At 53.1% G+C, this 17,189-nt stretch overlaps 1 protein-coding gene across 4 annotated transcripts in view; it reads right to left on the minus strand.

Annotated features, from left to right (window-relative positions):
* The window catches only part of Slc29a3 (solute carrier family 29 (nucleoside transporters), member 3), a 40,778-nt gene that overhangs the window by 10,632 nt on the left and 12,957 nt on the right, over window positions 1-17,189 (minus strand). The window contains exons 3-4 of one of the 4 annotated variants that reach the window (NM_023596.3): window positions 7,867-7,949; window positions 1,061-1,287 (exon numbers count right to left, since the gene is read on the minus strand). The exons of 1 other annotated variant lie outside the window; for it this stretch is intronic. In NM_023596.3, the coding sequence (NP_076085.1) occupies window positions 1,061-1,287; window positions 7,867-7,949 (310 nt within the window). The remainder of the gene's footprint in view (window positions 1-1,060; window positions 1,288-7,866; window positions 7,950-17,189) is intronic. 2 more of the 4 variants (XM_006514119.3, XM_006514118.4) reach the window with 2 other exon arrangements.

Raw genomic sequence — 17,189 nt, forward strand, 5'->3', positions numbered from 1 at the left:
GGAGCAGGGAGGGGTGGATATGCGCTTGTCAAGGCACTTGTCATCCCTGCCGCATCCCGCCCGGCATATTAACTAACAGGTGCAGTCCTGTGCATTGTGCCATTCTTCTCAGGTAGGCAAGTGGTTAAAAAAAAAAAAAAAGTACCAGGGACACATGGGGACACAGAGAAGAGCAGCCTCCAGGCTTGCTTTAGGGGACAGTGGTCTTCACATAAAACAGATGCTAACTGACCCAGTGGGGCCATCTAGGTGAGAGGGAAAAAAAAAACCAAAACAGCCAAGGTCCCCCGGTAACCGGCATAGCATCCACTTCCAGATTTCAGCTAGAAAGATGCCCCATGTCAGGGTCCGAGCAAGCCATGGCACAGCACGGTCTGGGGGAGCCAGCAGCTTAGCCACTAGACTATCGGCTCTGTTAGGATGTCTCTGGCACAGGGTAGAGGCTCTATAAAACTGGAAAGGAAAGAAAGACAGAAAAGAGGGAGGGAGGAAAAGGAGTCGGGAAAGGGAAAAAGAAGGAGAGGGGGCAAGGCGAGGTGGGAGGGAAGGAGAGGAGAGCAGAATAGTTTCAGAGATGATGCTTTGAAGGCATAGGATGTTTGCATCATGGCTATGGTCCTACCCCACATCGACTGACCCGTTCTGCTACCATGACTACCTACACCCTCCATGGAGCCAGAGACCCATCTGGAGTCTAGGGGAGCTAAGGACCCTGAAAGTTGCTCCCAACATGGCTTCCATGGCTGCTTGGGTCTCTCCTCTGGTGCTCACTCCATGTACAGCCTGGGCCCATGCCACAAGATAGCCCAGGCAACCATGGTGAGGCCCACCCCTGTGAACACTAGGTGGAGCAGTGGAGAGCCATGTCCCGTGCCCCCAACCTGTTCCCACCCACCTCCCCCATCTGCTGTCTAAGCTGCAGACTGAGCCCAAAGAATAGCTCTCAGCTACCTAGTCTGGGATGGATTGCTTGGTGATGCTAGGAAAAGCAGAGTGGACCCAGGACACATTTCTTTTTCTGGAAAGACCACTGAGGCTTCCTCTTGTGGTGGGCTCTCACCTGATATCAGTGCCTGGGCATTCCTCATGGGGAAGGAGCCTGTGAGGCCGTAAACGCTGCTATTGAAGATGGTGGAGGAGCTGCTAATGATGGCCATGCACGCGATGGTGAGGCTGAAGAAGCCTCGGGTCCAGGAGGAAGTATCCACCTTCACCAGCACAATCATAACCACGAAGATGGCCAGGGACACGGACAGTGAGGCCAGAACACGGACGTGCACCTGGACCCTGGGGAGAGGATGGGAAGCAGTGGGGAGTGGTTAGACTCCCCTCAGGCCTCTACATGGGTGAGGCTGGTGAGCCACAGGAGAGAAGGTGGTGAGCTCAATGGCGGGCATGCGTGACCTTGAATTCTGCCTGTCCCGTGACATCCGAGAGGAGACTTGGGGGCCCGGCTTCCACTTCTGCAGGGGGTTCGGGGGTGTCCATCTCCACATGGGGAAGTGGGGGGCTCCAGGGAGCTTTATGTAGCACAAAGACCCAAGCCCAGTGCGGGTCCAGGAGGCAGTGCCGTTTGTTACCAATCTGTGAGGCTCAAGGCCAGGCCACCCGACAAGACCCCACTTCTGCTACATCGCTGAACTCCTGATGATGGATCCAAATTTGGCAGCAGGGGAGGGAAGAGTGTCACCATCCACCATTGTTGATGTCACAAGACTTGGCTTGTGCCCAATTTTCTTCCAACTGTGCACACTCTGCCTAGGTGTGCAACTCCTTCACCTTCCATGGGGTTCCGTGGGACAGGCATACTCTTGGTCCCCTATACAAGGAAGCTGAGCTCAGAAAGGTTTAGGAGCTGGCTCAAGATCACTCGCTGTGAGGCCAGGAGCTCTCAGAAGTTTGTCCTAGATGGTCTTAGCTGGGACCACACCCTGACAGTCCCGCGTCAGGACCCCATGCATTCCATTAAAACACTGCACCCAAGCCAAGCCCTCCACCCTCCCCTCCCCCACCCCCACTGACCAGGGAGTAGGGCAGGGCTAAGAACCATCAGAGGTAGCTGTGCAGGGCTCTACCCTAATGGAGAGAACACCACCCGGAGGCTGTTGGAGCCACCATCAGATTAGAATCAGCTTTAGGCCTGACTAGATGTTCAATTCCAGTTTCCCACTAACGAGAGAGAAAGTAGGGGGGCGGAGAGAAAAGCCAGATTAGACGCAAAGATGTTGTCTGGATTAAAACAAGGACGAATGACAAAGTCAAACTTGAAAGGGAGAAAAAGAGATCTGTGTATGCAGCTAGGTGTGAATCCGTTTGCATGGAGGGAAGCAAGGGTTGTGACAAGCAGCTCCTCCCCCTGGCTGGTGGCCTGTCTGTGTCCTGAGAGTTTGGGGTTGAAGGGAGCTGCCTTGCATACCCCCCCCCCACATGCACACACCTCAGCCCACCCTGTGTAAGGGGAAGGAAGGACACACAGAATGTCCCTGGAGGCTGGGATGAGAACCTATGTGAATTTAGCCCCAGCCCGGACTCTTCTGTGACCCTGTGTCCTGACTGAGTGCCTGTCTTACACACAGGCACTGGGCAACAACTGTACATCTGGAGTGCAGGTGTGAACTCCAGAGTGGTGGGGGCTCAGTGCACCCCAGCACTAGGTACTCTGGGATGTTGGCAGAGGGCTGGTGACATCTCAGGGCACAGCCGAGGGGCCGCAAGGAAGAGAGCACGTGTATCCTTGGAAGGTCAGCCGCCTGAGCCTTGCCCGGATGAGCTGGAGACAGGCAAAACCCCAGCCTGCATGCGAGCGTCTCATCTACCTTATGAGCCAGGCCTTGATCTTCAGAGGGGGAATGGGGTGGGTCTGCAGGCCTGTCTGTCAGCATCTCCTCTCTGGGAGAGAAAGTGTCCCTTCCTGTCCAGCATGGCGAAGGAGGTGGGCTATACCACCTGTACCAGTCCAGCTTCAAAGAACAGCATTGGTGATCCTGGCTACCACAGGTTAGGGGGCTGCACATGGCCCACGCAGCCCAGTCAGTCCTTCCTGGGGTGGTGCCATGGACCGTACAGGAGCCTCTGTGTGAGTGTGTCCAGCGGCTGGCTGCTGCCACCTCGCCAGCTGTGTGTGGAAGGACTACAATATGGAGTGCACACCCCCCTCCCCCAAGAAGACGCACAGAGCCCTGGTATCGTAGGAAGGAGATCTCCAGCTATGCCTGAGGCTAAATCTGACTTTAACTTTCTATTAGAGAACAAATAATACTTCCTGTATGCTACTTGTTACTACTGTGCCCACTAATGGAGACATCGGAGTCCCAGGTGGGGGGGAGGGGCAGAGGGGGAGGGGGTGAACACTGCGTGAAACTCCAGAGATGGTGTCAGGACATCGTGGCCCAGGGTTAAGTTGGGCGCAATAGGCTAATGACTTCCCAGCAGTAGCCTAGAACCAATAGCTGGTGAGATTGGTGGATACCCATCCTAGCTCCCTCTCTGGGGTGGTGGTGGCTTCTTTAGATCCCTGGGGGCTCTGGTGGCTCTCTGTGGGGCTGGGTGACAAGACCTCCTCTCCTGGCTACTTTTTTGCTGTCTTTACCTTTACAACACCTACCCCCCCCACACACACAATTCACTACATGCTCTCAAACGTCTCCTTGTTTGGGGGCCTGCTTCTGGGACACATCTATCCTCCATAACCACGAGGACCCACACTGGGGGGGGGGGGGGCCTCTCCTGAGACTGTGCTTCAGGCAAGCTCGGGCTGGAGGAAGGGCCAGGTGGAGTGGCTGGACCCCTGGAGCCTGCAAAGGTATGGTACGTGAACCCCAATGTACTCTGTAGGCTTTCAGCCAAGCCTCAGGCTGGAGGTTCAAGGTGACCCTCCACACTTACCTGTCCCACTGAGATTCATCTTCCTGGCCTAACGAGCCACTTACCCACCCACAAGATATGGAAGGGAGAGCAGCAGCACAAAGCCTGGCTTTGTCTCGGATTTGCTGTGTGACCTCAGACAGACATTTCCTCTCTCCACCTTTCCTCCTTGTCTCCAACATGAACAGGAGGGCCTAGTGATGTGACGGTCCCTCGGGGGAAAAAAAATCCCCTTGGTGACACCGTGGGGCAAGTGACAAAATGGTTTTGGTTTTGTTTTTTTCCAGACAGGGTTTCTCTGTATAGCTCTGACTGTCCTGGAACTCACTCTGTAGACCAGGCTGGCCTTGAACTCAGAAATCCACCTGCCTCTGCCTCCCAAGTGCTGGGATTAAAGGCGTGCGCCACCACACCCAGCTAACAAAAAAGTTTAGATGCTTTTCCTGGGGCACCTGAGGAGGACTGCTGGAGCCAGAGATGGACCAGAAGGGAGGAGGTGTGGCTTCATCCCCCCACCCCCAAGCCATCTCCCTGTAGTTATGGTGATAAGGTCCTGTGGGGTGCCTGGGGCTTTGACAGGAATTGGTATCTTCTTAAGGGGGTGAGGGGCAAGAAGAACAAACAGCAAAGGCACCCACTGAAAGTGCTTATAGCTGTCCCTCACCGGCCCTACCCAGGGCTCCTTCCCAGTGGCTCTCTCCCTCCTGCTGAGCACTTTCCAGGAGAGCCCCCAGGTCCTCAGAAGCCCCACAGGAGCTAGTCTCAACGCCATGAAGTTGGAGGCCAACCTTATAGACACTGTGGGTGGGGTGGGGGGGACATTCCCACCCCACCCTTCCTGCAGGGAGAGTGGCTTGGGACGGAAGCTCTCGAGTTTCTAGGGAGGTCTAGGCTTATGCTGGCTGGCCTGCCTGGTGTTCTCCAGTTATGAGACAGGCTGTGAGGCCACATGGCCCTGATGATGCTGGAGGAGGGCTCGGGCCATCCACACTCCTCTCCCTTGCCACTGAGAGTCCAGGACCCCAGGGGACTGATTTCTTCCCAAGACTCTGGAATGTAAATCTGGCTCATCTGTATTTATAAAGCTGCAGATTTAACATAATAAAACACTTGGCGATTATGAATGAGCCAGTGAGAGAAGCCAGGGTGCTCCAGGAGGGAGGGAAGGAAGGAGACTTTTCAATCTTCCACATTAAATAAAAAACAGCTTCGCCCTAAACTGTCCTTGGCAGCTGGCAACCAGCGAGGCTGGAGAACCGTTTCCCTAAGGCCCTCAAATATTGCCTACAGCCCATAGTCTACTAGGAAACCTGTGAAACTACTTCCCTGCCCAGCCCCCTTCTAACCACCCTCCCCATGCCTAGCAGCCTGGAGCCTGGCCCAGGGGGCTACAAAGTCGGTAGCTAAGCACCCAGAGGTAGCCCAGGTTTCGAGTGCAGACAGTCTGAGGAGATCCCTCTAGGAATAAATCGTGCCCTTTGGCTTCAGTAGCCAAGTGACCTGCATAGGCACCTGAGTGAGTGAGCTGTTTTCCTTTATGCAAGGCCACTGATTGGCCACTGTCTGCTGTGACTGGAGGTCATACACTCCAAGGTCCCAAGAGGGTCTTTTCCCTGAACCGGATGACCCCAGAACTGGGCCAGCTTCTGGTTCCATGGCCACCAAGGGAAAAGATCAGGAATGTGGCTCCACTATGGCACATCTATGACCAGGAAAAATAGGATGTCATTCCAACCTCCTAAGTCGCCGTACATACAGGGTGGTGCAGTGAAGGGGTAGTAGGTATATGTTACCCCCTGACAGGTGGCAGTATGGATCACCTAAAGACGACAGGAATTCTTGTCCACAGGTAACTGAGCGACACTTGTGCCCAGGGCCACAGAGCAGGTGAATAGAAAAGTCACAAGGCCTGGAGGGGCAGAGGGTAGGTGAGGTGGGCCTCCCACCCTCTGCAGGTGCTCTTGTGCCTCGCCTCTTCTGGTACCCTCTCCTCTCTCTGGGCACTGTCTAGAACTCTACTCTGTCTTCGGTGGTTGGTAGTGCTGAGAGAACCCTTAAGTCAGCTCTTAGCCATGAGAGTAGGGGATAGACCCTGGCCAGGTGGAGCAGGGACCCCCAGAATAGCAGCTCTGAGAATGTCCTTGCTGGAGACCAGGTATGCTAGGAGAGGTTCTGGTCCCTGGTCCCTTGTATCTCTTAGCCTTGCCTGGAAACTATACTGGAAGATTTGACTGATAAAAAGAAGAGCTATCTGAACACGTCATCGGTGAGCCAATCGCACTGACACTTCATTCCACTCTACACGCTCATCGTCATAAGAGATGATGGGTGACATTAGTCATTTCTATGAAGGACGTCGTAAGTCCTTCATTGGGCCCCACAAGAGCAGCTCCATGGTACCCCATTTCCTAGGACCCCTTCTGCTGTACAGGAGCTCCAACCCCTCCCCAAAGCTCCTGTCTACTTATCTGTAACTTCCTTTCTAAATTCCACCCTCTGTGGAATTCTATCTTATTAGCAACACAAGAACCCAAAAGTCACCGGCTTGGGTGGCTTTAAGGGTGGGCCTTGGGTTTTCTGCAGCCTCTTCCTGCCTCACCCCAACTTAAGCTCACCAAGAGCTCAGAAAGGCTCTGTTGAACTCAAAGACACCTCAAAAATTTCCCATATCACTTGCACCCCCCAAGGGTGGATGTCTGAAGGCTAGGTATCTGGGAGGAGACCGCTGCAGGTAGCCCTAGGGGCCAGGAGTGAGGCTGAGTTCTCTCTCAGACTATACTTGGGTTTTAGAGGGATACAGGTTCTTTGATACTCCCTCCATGGACAGACAGGGTCCCTGTCCCCTTGAAATGGAGGAGGCTTTATGAGAGCTTAATCAGGTGAGTGTGACAAAAGTGACACTCTGTGGCTTGTCCCTGGCCCTCACGGAACATTTGTTCTTCAGTCACAATGGGAAGAGTCTCTGAGCCCATGTGAACAAGCCAATGAGGAGAGACAGACCGGGAGGCGGGAAAGGATGGGCATCTCCAGCCCCAGTGCTGTCTGACTGCATCAGCATGTTTCAGTGGAGCCTGGCTGACTCCGGAACCCCAGATAGTAAAAGAAACTAATTACTGTTACTGTTGTAAGCCACTATGCTCTGGGATCTTCTATACAACTGTGCCTGTTTAGAAAGACTTCTCTATACACAGGCTTAGCACACAGGGTACATTCTGCTCTTTCCTCCTGTGCCCAGAGCAGACATTACTAATCAATCCCAGCACCCTTCCTGAGGCCAGATGTGCCTTAGAACATTTCTCAGCAGGAGATCCAGGAGTAACCACTAAGTGACCAGAGCTAAATAAGTTTGTCATCAAGGATCTGAAGTTTCTATGAGTGAGGCCACTCTTATTGTCTGAAGACAACTTCAGGAAAATGCAGATGAAATAGTGTCTCTGTTGCCATTGTTAAGACAAACAGACTGGACAGGAAGGAGCAGCCAGCAGAGTTTATAGATCATACCAACTCACTTATCTCTCAAATATTTCCATCCTCCACAGTGTTACCCAGAAGCCTTTTGCAATCTTTATCTATGAGCTCCCACTATGAGCAGGGGACACATCTGCTGGTATCATCAACATATCACAGCAGTGACTGCTTCCTGTAGGTAGGGCAGTTCAGTGGATGCTGTTAGTGGTGCCTGCTCTCAGGGCATGTAGAAGAACAGCTTCCTCGGGTCTTGCTCCACACGGCATGCCCTGGCTACAAGAGCCTGTGACCCTACAGGCCTCTTGAAGGGAGATGGCCCTTCCCTGGATGTCACTGTAAGTGGCTATAAATGAGCAGTGACCCCTGACTGGAGCCCCCTGGCACCCGCTCTGATCTGTAAACTGCATGGTAAGGCTGAACTTGCCTGCCTCCAATTTAGGGAACCACCATTTAAGCTGAAAACTCCTGCTGTAGACTGGGGGAAAAATGGAGCAGGCAGGGGTTAGAGGTCAGGGGAGGGAGCTGTTGACCTACCTGTTGACAAGCAGGAAGTTAGCCACCAGGAACAGCAGGGAGGGCACAGTGGAGGCAACTGCCAGGTAGCTCTCAAAGTAGTTCTAGAAACACACAAGGAAGGAGGCTGCTTGTCACTCAGGGCTGGTAAAGGCCTGAGGGAGGGCTGCTTTCACTGTCCCCAGACAACTAGGAGCTAAGTCCACCCCACTCCATGTGATCCCATCCCTATCTCCAACCTGAGGCTCACTCAGTCATTCAACCAACAGCCCCCAAGGACAACGGCACTATACTTAGTTGTTCTGAGTGCTGGGGTCCCATGGTCAGCCTTGGCACTGTTCTCGGCTCCTGGGAGGCCCACACTTCCAGTGTTCCACTTACCCGAGCCACAGACTAGATGATGGGAGTGGAGCTCAATAATAGATAGCTAAAAGGTAAGCCTCACCCTGTTAATCTTGTTAGCCCTTTGACAATATATAGTAACCAGCTTCTCATACCATTTAGACCAGACCTCAGCTTATAGAAGACTCAGCTCCCAAAAAGCTACTGGTAGTCAAAGCCAGAAGGGTAAATATCTCCATGACGAGCGAGGAGGAAGGGCAATCCTCAGGTTCCCTCAGCCGGAGAGGATACACACACACACACACACACACACACACACACAGAGAGAGAGAGAGAGAGAGAGGGGGGGGGGAGAGAGAGAGAGAGAGAGAGAGAGAGAGAGCAGGCTGGGACTCAGGGCTACAGACTGATGTAGTACAAACTAAAATCTCTGAAAACCCCAACAGCTGTCCACTTTAGGTGAATCTTGATTGAATGGGCATTGTCTCTGGGCATACCTATCTTTAAAGTCAACCGCAACAAACTAACTGCAAGGGAGGGGAACTCAGGGTCTTCTATGCTCCAGCACTTCAGAGAGGGACAGGGAGGGAGGGAGGGGAAGGGATGCTATGGAGGAAGAAATAGAGGGGATGGAGGGAGAGGAAGAAAGAGAAGGAGGGAGAGGAAGGAAAAGAAGGAGGGAGGGAGCGAGGGAGGGAGGGAAGGAGGAGGAAAGTCAACCAAGAGCTGACTATCTTGCTTTGGTCATGAACCCCAGATGAGCTCTGAGCTGCAGTAAGGCTTACACACACTAAGCATTTGCTGTGTAACAAACAGGAGGGATTTAAATGGATTAAGCCATTTAACTCTAAGCAAAGAAAAGGCAGCCTGTGAGTATTCAAGTGCTTAAGAAACGCAATGCACAATGGAGGAAAGAGATCACAGGAGCCAAGTGCAAAGCAGTGTGTGCACACGTGTAAAACCCTCATCCCCTCGACGATCAGGATGGAGGAGTCCAACACACACACACACACACACACACACTCACCATCCCAGGAGCTCGGTGCATCCCACTGGGAGCAACAGAAGGAGTGTGAAGGCTTTTTCACAGCTCCAAGCCCAAAGATCTGTGAGAATTTCCTGCTAGGTTCTTACAGTTGCTGCTGTTTGCCTAACCAGAAGAGAGATGAGTTTCACTGAGTTCCAGGGGAGGAGGCAGGATCTGCCTTGGGGACAATGGAAACTGCATGGCTGTAAGGAGAGGTCCTGGAGCGAGTGGTGGGGCTGTGGTCAGGCCTGGACAGAGGGTCTGACTGACAGCACAGAACAAAGATGAGAGGCATAAATGCCCCAGGTGCCCCCTGGGCTGTGGCACAGACCCTCTCGGGTCTCTTGAAGGCTGCAGAGGGCTTTGTGCTCTCTGGAAGGGGCGCCCTGACTGTAAGATGACAGCCTTGAAATTAAAATGATAATCGCAGCTCATCACCCGTGAGTCTTAGAAACAGCCTGCTGCCTCTCAGGTGCCCCTCATTGTCCCTGCCCTGATGGGCTCAGCAGAGCCTGGCCTGGGCTGGGCAGTCAGTCAATTACCTCCTGACACACTGGCTGAGCCCATGTGAGGCCAGGCAGGCCTCGGAGGGAAAGGAGAGAGTGAGGGACAAAGGCTAGAGGAGAAATGGAGAACCCTCTGTCCTTGGCAGGCTCCCTCCATCCCCTGGCCAGACCTGGAACTGTGGCTTTTTCCAAGGAAACTCAGAGTCCCTGGGTATTTTAGGGACAGGGATTTTCCAGATAACTGAATGTCCTGGTTTGCATACAGCCACAATGAAGACTGCCTTTTACAGTTGGGAAGCGTTTTTAGCCCTGACAACTACAGGAGGCCCAAGTCCCTTGCTGGTGACTAAGCCCCATTTCTGAAGGACAAGCCAGTGGTGGGGGAATGGGTTCAGGCTGGGCCATTGAGCCAGAAGCAGGGCCTGGCCTGCAGATGGTGATATGAAGTGGGCCTGGCACCTCCCATGCAAATGCGAAGATGGTATTTGCACTGTGTGTGTGTGTGTGTGTGTGTGTGTGTGTGTGTGTGTGTGTGTGTGAGAGAGAGAGAGAGAGAGAGAGAGTGAAAGAGAGAGGGAGAGAGATTGTGTGTGTGATTATGTTGTGTATGTAAGAGAGTGGGGGAGGGAGAGAAAGAGAGAGGGAGAGAGTGCATGAGAGAGAGAGAGAGAGAGAGAGAGAGAGAGAGAGAGAGAGAGAGAGAGAGAGACTGAAGCTAGGGCTCTGTACCTGATAGGCAAGCACTCTCCTCTTGAGCCCTAGGTTTCTTTATTTTGGGACACAGTCTCACCAAGTTATCCAGGCTGTCTTTGAACTCAATCTCTATCCAACCAAATCTTGAACTTTTGATCCTGTCTCTATAGCTGGGATTGCAGGCCCGGCCTGGTGGCAGACACTTAAGATGGCCCCATGACCTCTGCCAGGGGCATTCTCAGTCTGGGATGCTCTATTCACCAAGGGTGGGCTTCTAGCCAAGAGAGGTAAGCAAATGGGACAGGCACACAGGACTGAGTGCCCATCAGTACCAGATAGCATCTGACTAGGTTCTTCTTCTCAGCTGACTTTCAGGAGACAGGTGGCCTTCTGGGAAACCCCATACACCAAGGATCTGCAGGTGACCCCGAGCTGCTGAGGCTGGTCTCCTGTAAGAACGCAAGCTGGCGGGTGCCCAGCCACTAGGTACTAGATTCTGTCAGGAACCCAAGGGAGCTTGAATTGACCCTCCAATGGTTCAGCCTCATCAGTGAGAACCCGGCCAAGCCAAACCTGGACCTTGGGCCTGGCCTTGCCCTCAGGGGAACAAAGGTCAGCTTGCTGGGAACGCTGGTCCCTCCAGCCTCCCCTTGCCACCTCTCTGCGGGAATGCCCCATTCCAGTGAATGACACTTGATCTATGTGCTCGCCAGGCCCACCAAGCCTGTATACTGTCTGCTGTGTGGAAGGCGGAGTAACTCTCCCAGAAGGGTGCTAGGGGCAGGAAGTTGAATCAATGCCCCAGAGTTAACTCTGGCCAACGTGAGGTAGGAAGTGAAAAGATGCTCACACATGAAATCGCTAGTCTCTTCCTACCCTAACTGCAGTTCTGAAATGTGCTACAGTCCCCACGGCTGCTGGGGACACTGTCATGGAGCTGGGTATTAGCCGTCTTTGTTGCTGAGCTGTGGCCAGCTCTAGGGTCCTGAGGCATGTGTTTATTCTCTGTGCCAATCACACTTCCTTGTCCTTCACTCTGACTCCTGGCCGAACCCCTACAAAGAGGTGGTTATGTGATGGTGACCGAGCTTTGCCCTGTAAAGCTGCGTAATGGTGCTGCTGTTTATTTATACAGCCTCCCGAAGCCCTGAAGGCCAACTGGGCCTTACGGTAAAGCAGGTAGAAGATAGTGATGAAACAGAAGGGCCTCACCAAGCAGGCTTTTCTACCTTAGCAGGATGGGCCCCAGGCACAAGATCTGAACCTCGTGGGATACACCCTAGATCCTCAGTCATGGCTGGGCAGCCACCGTCCGTGCCAACAGCACCTTCTCTTTTAACTCATCCCTTTCCTGGTATCTCACTGCTATGTGCAGTGCAGCCCAGTGCATATGCTCATGTGCAGAAGTGCCTCCATGCCTGACTGCTTTTGGGGGGGGGGTCTTCGGAAGCATATCACTGTGTCACAAGAGACACCATATAGTGGACACAGAAGGAAGGGTGACCAGGGACCTCCAGTAGGACCAGTCTGGGTGGCAGCTGGAAAGACGAGGGGGAGGGTAGTTTGTCCAGAGACACGGGAAGTGGGTGATGTGCAGAGGACACTCGGCGTGAGGTGATGTCACCTCTCCACGTTCCCTTTGGGAGCCAACCTAGTGGGGGCACCAGACATTCCAGGATTCCAGACAGCCAGGCTCCTAGGGTGCTAATGTCAGAGGGGGTATCAGTCCCTCACCGAGTACCCAAAGCCAGTGTGAAGTGAGACCCACACCCACCGTTATCTCCTTGGGTTGCCTGGCTCAGGAAGGGCTGGGTAGCAGTCTGTGGAAGGGATGACACCAAAGGCTACCTTAACACCCATGGTGACTAGAGTGGGCTCATGACAGCTATGAAGAACAGCGGAACAGTGCAGCTCCCACCCAGCCCTTGGTTCTTAGGGCAATCCATCAGCGCAGGCAGGCCTGGGATAGGCCCCATTTTTACAAATTAAAAGCCCAAGGCTGGGATGAGGGAGCTGGCCCAGTGGGTAAATCCTCATGTCTCAGTTAGGGTTACTGTTGCTCTGAGACACACCCCATCACCATCACGCAGAGGAGGAAAGGGCTTATTCATCTTTCAATGCCCAGGTCATACTCTGCCACTGAGGGCATTGGGGTGGCTTGCTCCTCCCCATGGCTTGCTCAGGCTGCTTTCTTATACCACCCAGGACCACCTACCCAGGGGTCACACTGACTCCAGTGGGCTGGGCCTTGCCACATCAATCACTAAGAAAAATGTCCCACAAGCTTGCTTATGAGGTGATCTGAGGGAGGCGTTTTCTCAATTGAGTTATCCTCAGATAACTCTAGGGAAAAAAAAACACAAAACAAACAAAAACAAAACCCAAGGTACAACGGAGAACCTAGGTAAAACTGGGTCTGAAGCACACATCTGTAATCCTAAGGCTCAGGTAGGGAGATGGGAGACAGAGTCAGAATTCTCATGGGCCAGCTAGCCTGGCATAGTCAGAGACAAACAACAAAGAGACAGCGGCTCAAACAAGATGGAGGGCAAGGAGGCTGACATCCAGGATTGTCCTCTGAGGTTTATACTTACCCACGCATGGCGGGTACATTTCAGAGATGCACACCTGATAGTGGCGGTAGGACCTTCCCACATGGGACTTCTGGGGGACACCTGCCATCTTACCCTGTAACCCCCAAAAGTTGCACAAGCCTCTACTCTATCATGGCCACAGTGTGTCACCTGCCTCAGTGACAAGACTGAGAAGGCTAGGCTGACTTCATAACAGGCTTCAAATGGGCAGTTAAGGAGACTAGGCCTAACTCTCTGACTCCAAGAACTGGGCAAGTCCAGGCAAGCAGCTCAGGTCTCAAAAGCTGCCCACCACCTGGCCTGAGGCAAGGACAATGGGTCAGCAGCCATCCCCAGACTTCCTCAGCTACTTCCTCAGCCACAGTTTCCAGACTTCCCTAGCAAGTTTCCAGCCCCCACATCCTGGTAATGGAATGTCCATAGACTGGGACCCAACAGATTAACATAGAGATCACCTACCCCAGAATTCCCTAATGTGCTTTAAATCAGGCCTGCAAGCTCACTTGGTTGTCTCTCTGTCTTGGTAATGGGAGACCCCAACATGCTAGACTTCTGCAGCATTCTAAAACACTCTTTACGGTTACATACTATTTTTAGTCAGGGGTATCATTCTTTGGCGAATCATGGGGTATCATTCTTTGGCGAATTATGGACCCTTACAAGACAAGTCTTTCAAGAGGCTCTTGCAGACGATCTATGCAAGTCACACTCTTCCTATAGGGACTGTCATATTCTTCTGCCCCAAGGCAGCAAATGTTGGGGCTTGATACCTCTCCTCTTTGTCTGTGGGGTGACCAGGAATGTAGGCACTGTCTCTCCTCGTACAATGGGTATTTACACAGGCTAAGAGCTCTACACAGTGTTAAAAAGAAAACTCTTGCCTCTATTGGCCCCAGGGGATAGATGGAAGTGGTGAGTGGTCAAGCAGAGATTACTTTCAAGAGGACAGATGGGCTGGAGTGTGGCTCGGTGGCCGAGTGCTTGCCTGGCATATGTGAGACCCTACACTCTGTGCCCGGCACCACAAAACCATGCTGGATTGAGGGTAGCATGGTGAACAGCAGTGGGCAGATTTCCAACCTTCTTCCCGATGGCGTCAGCACCCCCTAAACCTCCAAGGTAGGTAAGTGACAGACCCCCAACTATGGACAGAGCCTGGTTGAGGAGTAGCTGGTACCAGCAGTCTCCCAGTGGCCCATGAGTGTGCACAGGCCACTCCTAGCCAGGGCAGGGGGTACGTGCTTCACTGGCAGTGTGATAAGGAGAGCCATTTTCATCTGCTGTCCTCCGGTGTGAAAGCCAGGAACCAGAGGACCACTCTTCAAATGGAATTCAAAAGCCTAGCGGAGCCAGCCGGCCAGATGTGAGGCCATTTTCCAGCAGAGAACTTCCTCCAGCCACCTCGCTGAGAGGCCCCGTGCTAAAGCTGCTCTTCTGGAAGAATCTGATTCTGGGCTCAGGGTCCAGGTAAGAAGGTTTCTCTGGGCAGGGAGGCCCTGAAATGAGCCTGTTTATCTCTGGCAGGCCTTGGGTAAAATTCTCTCCTCGGAATGCCATTTGGGCCCTTTGATATAAGCAGAGTACATTAGTCACGAGCCTCAGCGGCCTCGGAATCTGAAACTACTGTCACCAAACAGTTCTGCGTTGCCCCCCCCACCTCAGGTCTGCAGTGGAGGAGGCAGCTGGGCTCCTGCAGGGTAAGGAAAGTGATTCCAGCCCGGGGATGGTAGCTCAGGGCGGCAGAGCGTTACCTGGATCACAGGGCCATGAAATTAGCAGCAGTGAGCGGGCTGCAGCCAAGAACGATTGGCCATGCAGGCTCCTGCCTTCAGCTGTCTGGTTCCACGGCCTGGGGTGTTAAGGATGCACCCTCATCCTGGAACAGCCCACTCCCATCTGGACAAGTTGAGAGGTAAACAGAGGGAAGACAGTGGCTTCCTGTGCTCCTGAGGTCCCATGGAGGGGACATGGGACTGGGACATGCTTGGTGGCTGTGCCACTTCCAAGTGGGGTTGAGGGGGCTGGGGAGGGGTCCAGAGGAGAGATGGGAAAGCCTCAAAAAACTGCAGCCAGCCATATGTCACCATAGGTCCCTAAGGATGGGGAGGCCCAATCAAATGGTTCCCTCAGCCCTGGAAACCTTGACCCCTTGGGCTATCTTGGGCTATGAAGATAGCCCAAGGTCAACATGAACTGAGACTAAATCTGTTCTCCAAAGAGCAAGGCTTCCCTAGCCTCTGTCCCTGTCCATACTTTATAGTTCCTTCCAGACGATCAGCAGAGCTCCCCAGTCTCCTGGAAGGCCCTACTTTCCCTGTCTGCATGGAGGCAGGAGCACTTCTTCTTCCCTCCCCACCAGAAGGGGAGCACTCCTTCTTCCCTCCCCATCACTGTCTCTCTTCCCTCTGCTGCCGAGCCATTGCACAAGACCGCCTGACTCCCAATTTCTGTTGGCTGGCTCTTCCTTCTCTGTGGGTCAAGAGCTTTAAAAAAAAAAAAAAAAAAAAAAAAAAAAAAAAAAAAGCCAGGCGTGGTGGCCGCACACCTTTAATCCCAGCACTCGGGAGGCAGAGGCAGGTGGATTTCTGAGTTCGAGGCCAGCCTGGTCTACAAAGTGAGTTCCAGGACAGCCAGGGCTATACAGAGAAACCCTGTCTCGAAAAACCAAAAAAAAAAAAAAAAAAAAAAAAAAAAAAGGTACTTTGACCTCACTGCCCCCCTCCCCGCCAGCTCTTTACTTCCTTTTTCTTAGCACTCCTAGAAAGCCTTGGCTCTGTCCTCCCTGTAGGGAGCTCTGCCTGCCTTCTTCCCAAGCTGCCATGGGAAACTGTTCCTGCATGGGGTCCCAGCCCCCCCCCCCCCCCAGCCAGGTCATCTCTAGCCTCATGCTTCTGACATCATCTGTTACACCTTCCACAGTGAGTCCAGGAGTCCCGCTCTGATCTAGGGTAGCCTTAGGGCCCTGGGGTGAGCCCTGATTTGGAAAGGAAGTCTTGGATCTTCCTTCCTTGAAGGGAGGTAAACTTCATATCCAAAGCATAGGGCACACATTAAAAGAGAGGCTGTGCACACGAGGTGGGGGAGGGGAAGGCAGACCCAGGGGTGCCAAGGGTCCTAAGACCCCAAAGGCTGCAAGATGTTCTTCCCCGGAGCCTTGGTTCCAGCCTCCCAGTTTGACAGGCTGTGGGGTTAGAGAGAAAGACCTGCCCCATCTGGGAGGCATCCACACGCACCTCCCAACCCTGTACAAGCTGATCTGTGCCCAGGCCTGTAGCACCAACACAGGTAGGCTAAAGCCAGTCTGAGGGCCAAGGGTGGCCCTCATCCTTCTGCAAACACAGGGATGTGGTCCCACCTGTCACTCCTGCCTGCGATGGTAGCTTTACTGAGTATCCTGGGGCCCGGCAAGCCTGAAGTATTTGATCTCTGTATCAGGGACCTCACAGGATGATTTTACAGGCTGGCCCTGTCTCATCTCATTTTACACACACATATATACATGGGTGGTATGTGTTCTTATGGGTATTTATGAGTGTGAAGGTCAGAGGGCAATGCCAGGTGTTCATTTTATTTTTGAGTCAGGGTCTCCTGCTGAACCTGGAGGTCACAGATTTGGCTAGACTGGCTGGCAAGCACCCTGGATTCCCTCAAGGCTGCAGTTACACGCACGTACTGCTCATGTGGGATTTTTATGTGTGTACTGGGACTCTGACCTCAGGTCCTCATCTCTCCTGCCCTCATTACTCTTTTTTTGTTTGTTTGTTTGTTTTTGTTTTTCAAAACAAGGTTTCTCTGTATAGTCCTGGCTGGCCTGGAACTCAGAGATCCACCTGCCTCTGCCTTCCGAGTGCTTGGATTAAAGGCGTGCGCCACCACCACCTGGCTAATGTCTTCACTTTTAAAGATGGACACAAAGCTCCTCTTCACTAATAAGAGTAAAACCCACAAACCAAGGCTGGCTCTCCCAAACCATGATCCTCCTGCCTCAGGAGGAGGTATAACACAGCAGTGTGCTTTCTACCCACCCCACTCCACCCCTGCCAAGCTTTCTCTAGGCCCCAGTAGGACAAGCCAACATCTCTCCTGTTCCTCTTTCTATTCCTCCCGCTCCGGAAACAGCCAGCCAAACAGTGGCTGGGGGGTGGGGGGCACAGAAGGAAGGACCAGAGAAAAAGGAGCCTG

This window comes from Mus musculus, chromosome 10 (genome assembly GCF_000001635.26).
Source record: "Mus musculus strain C57BL/6J chromosome 10, GRCm38.p6 C57BL/6J".
NCBI lineage: Eukaryota > Metazoa > Chordata > Mammalia > Rodentia > Muridae > Mus > Mus musculus.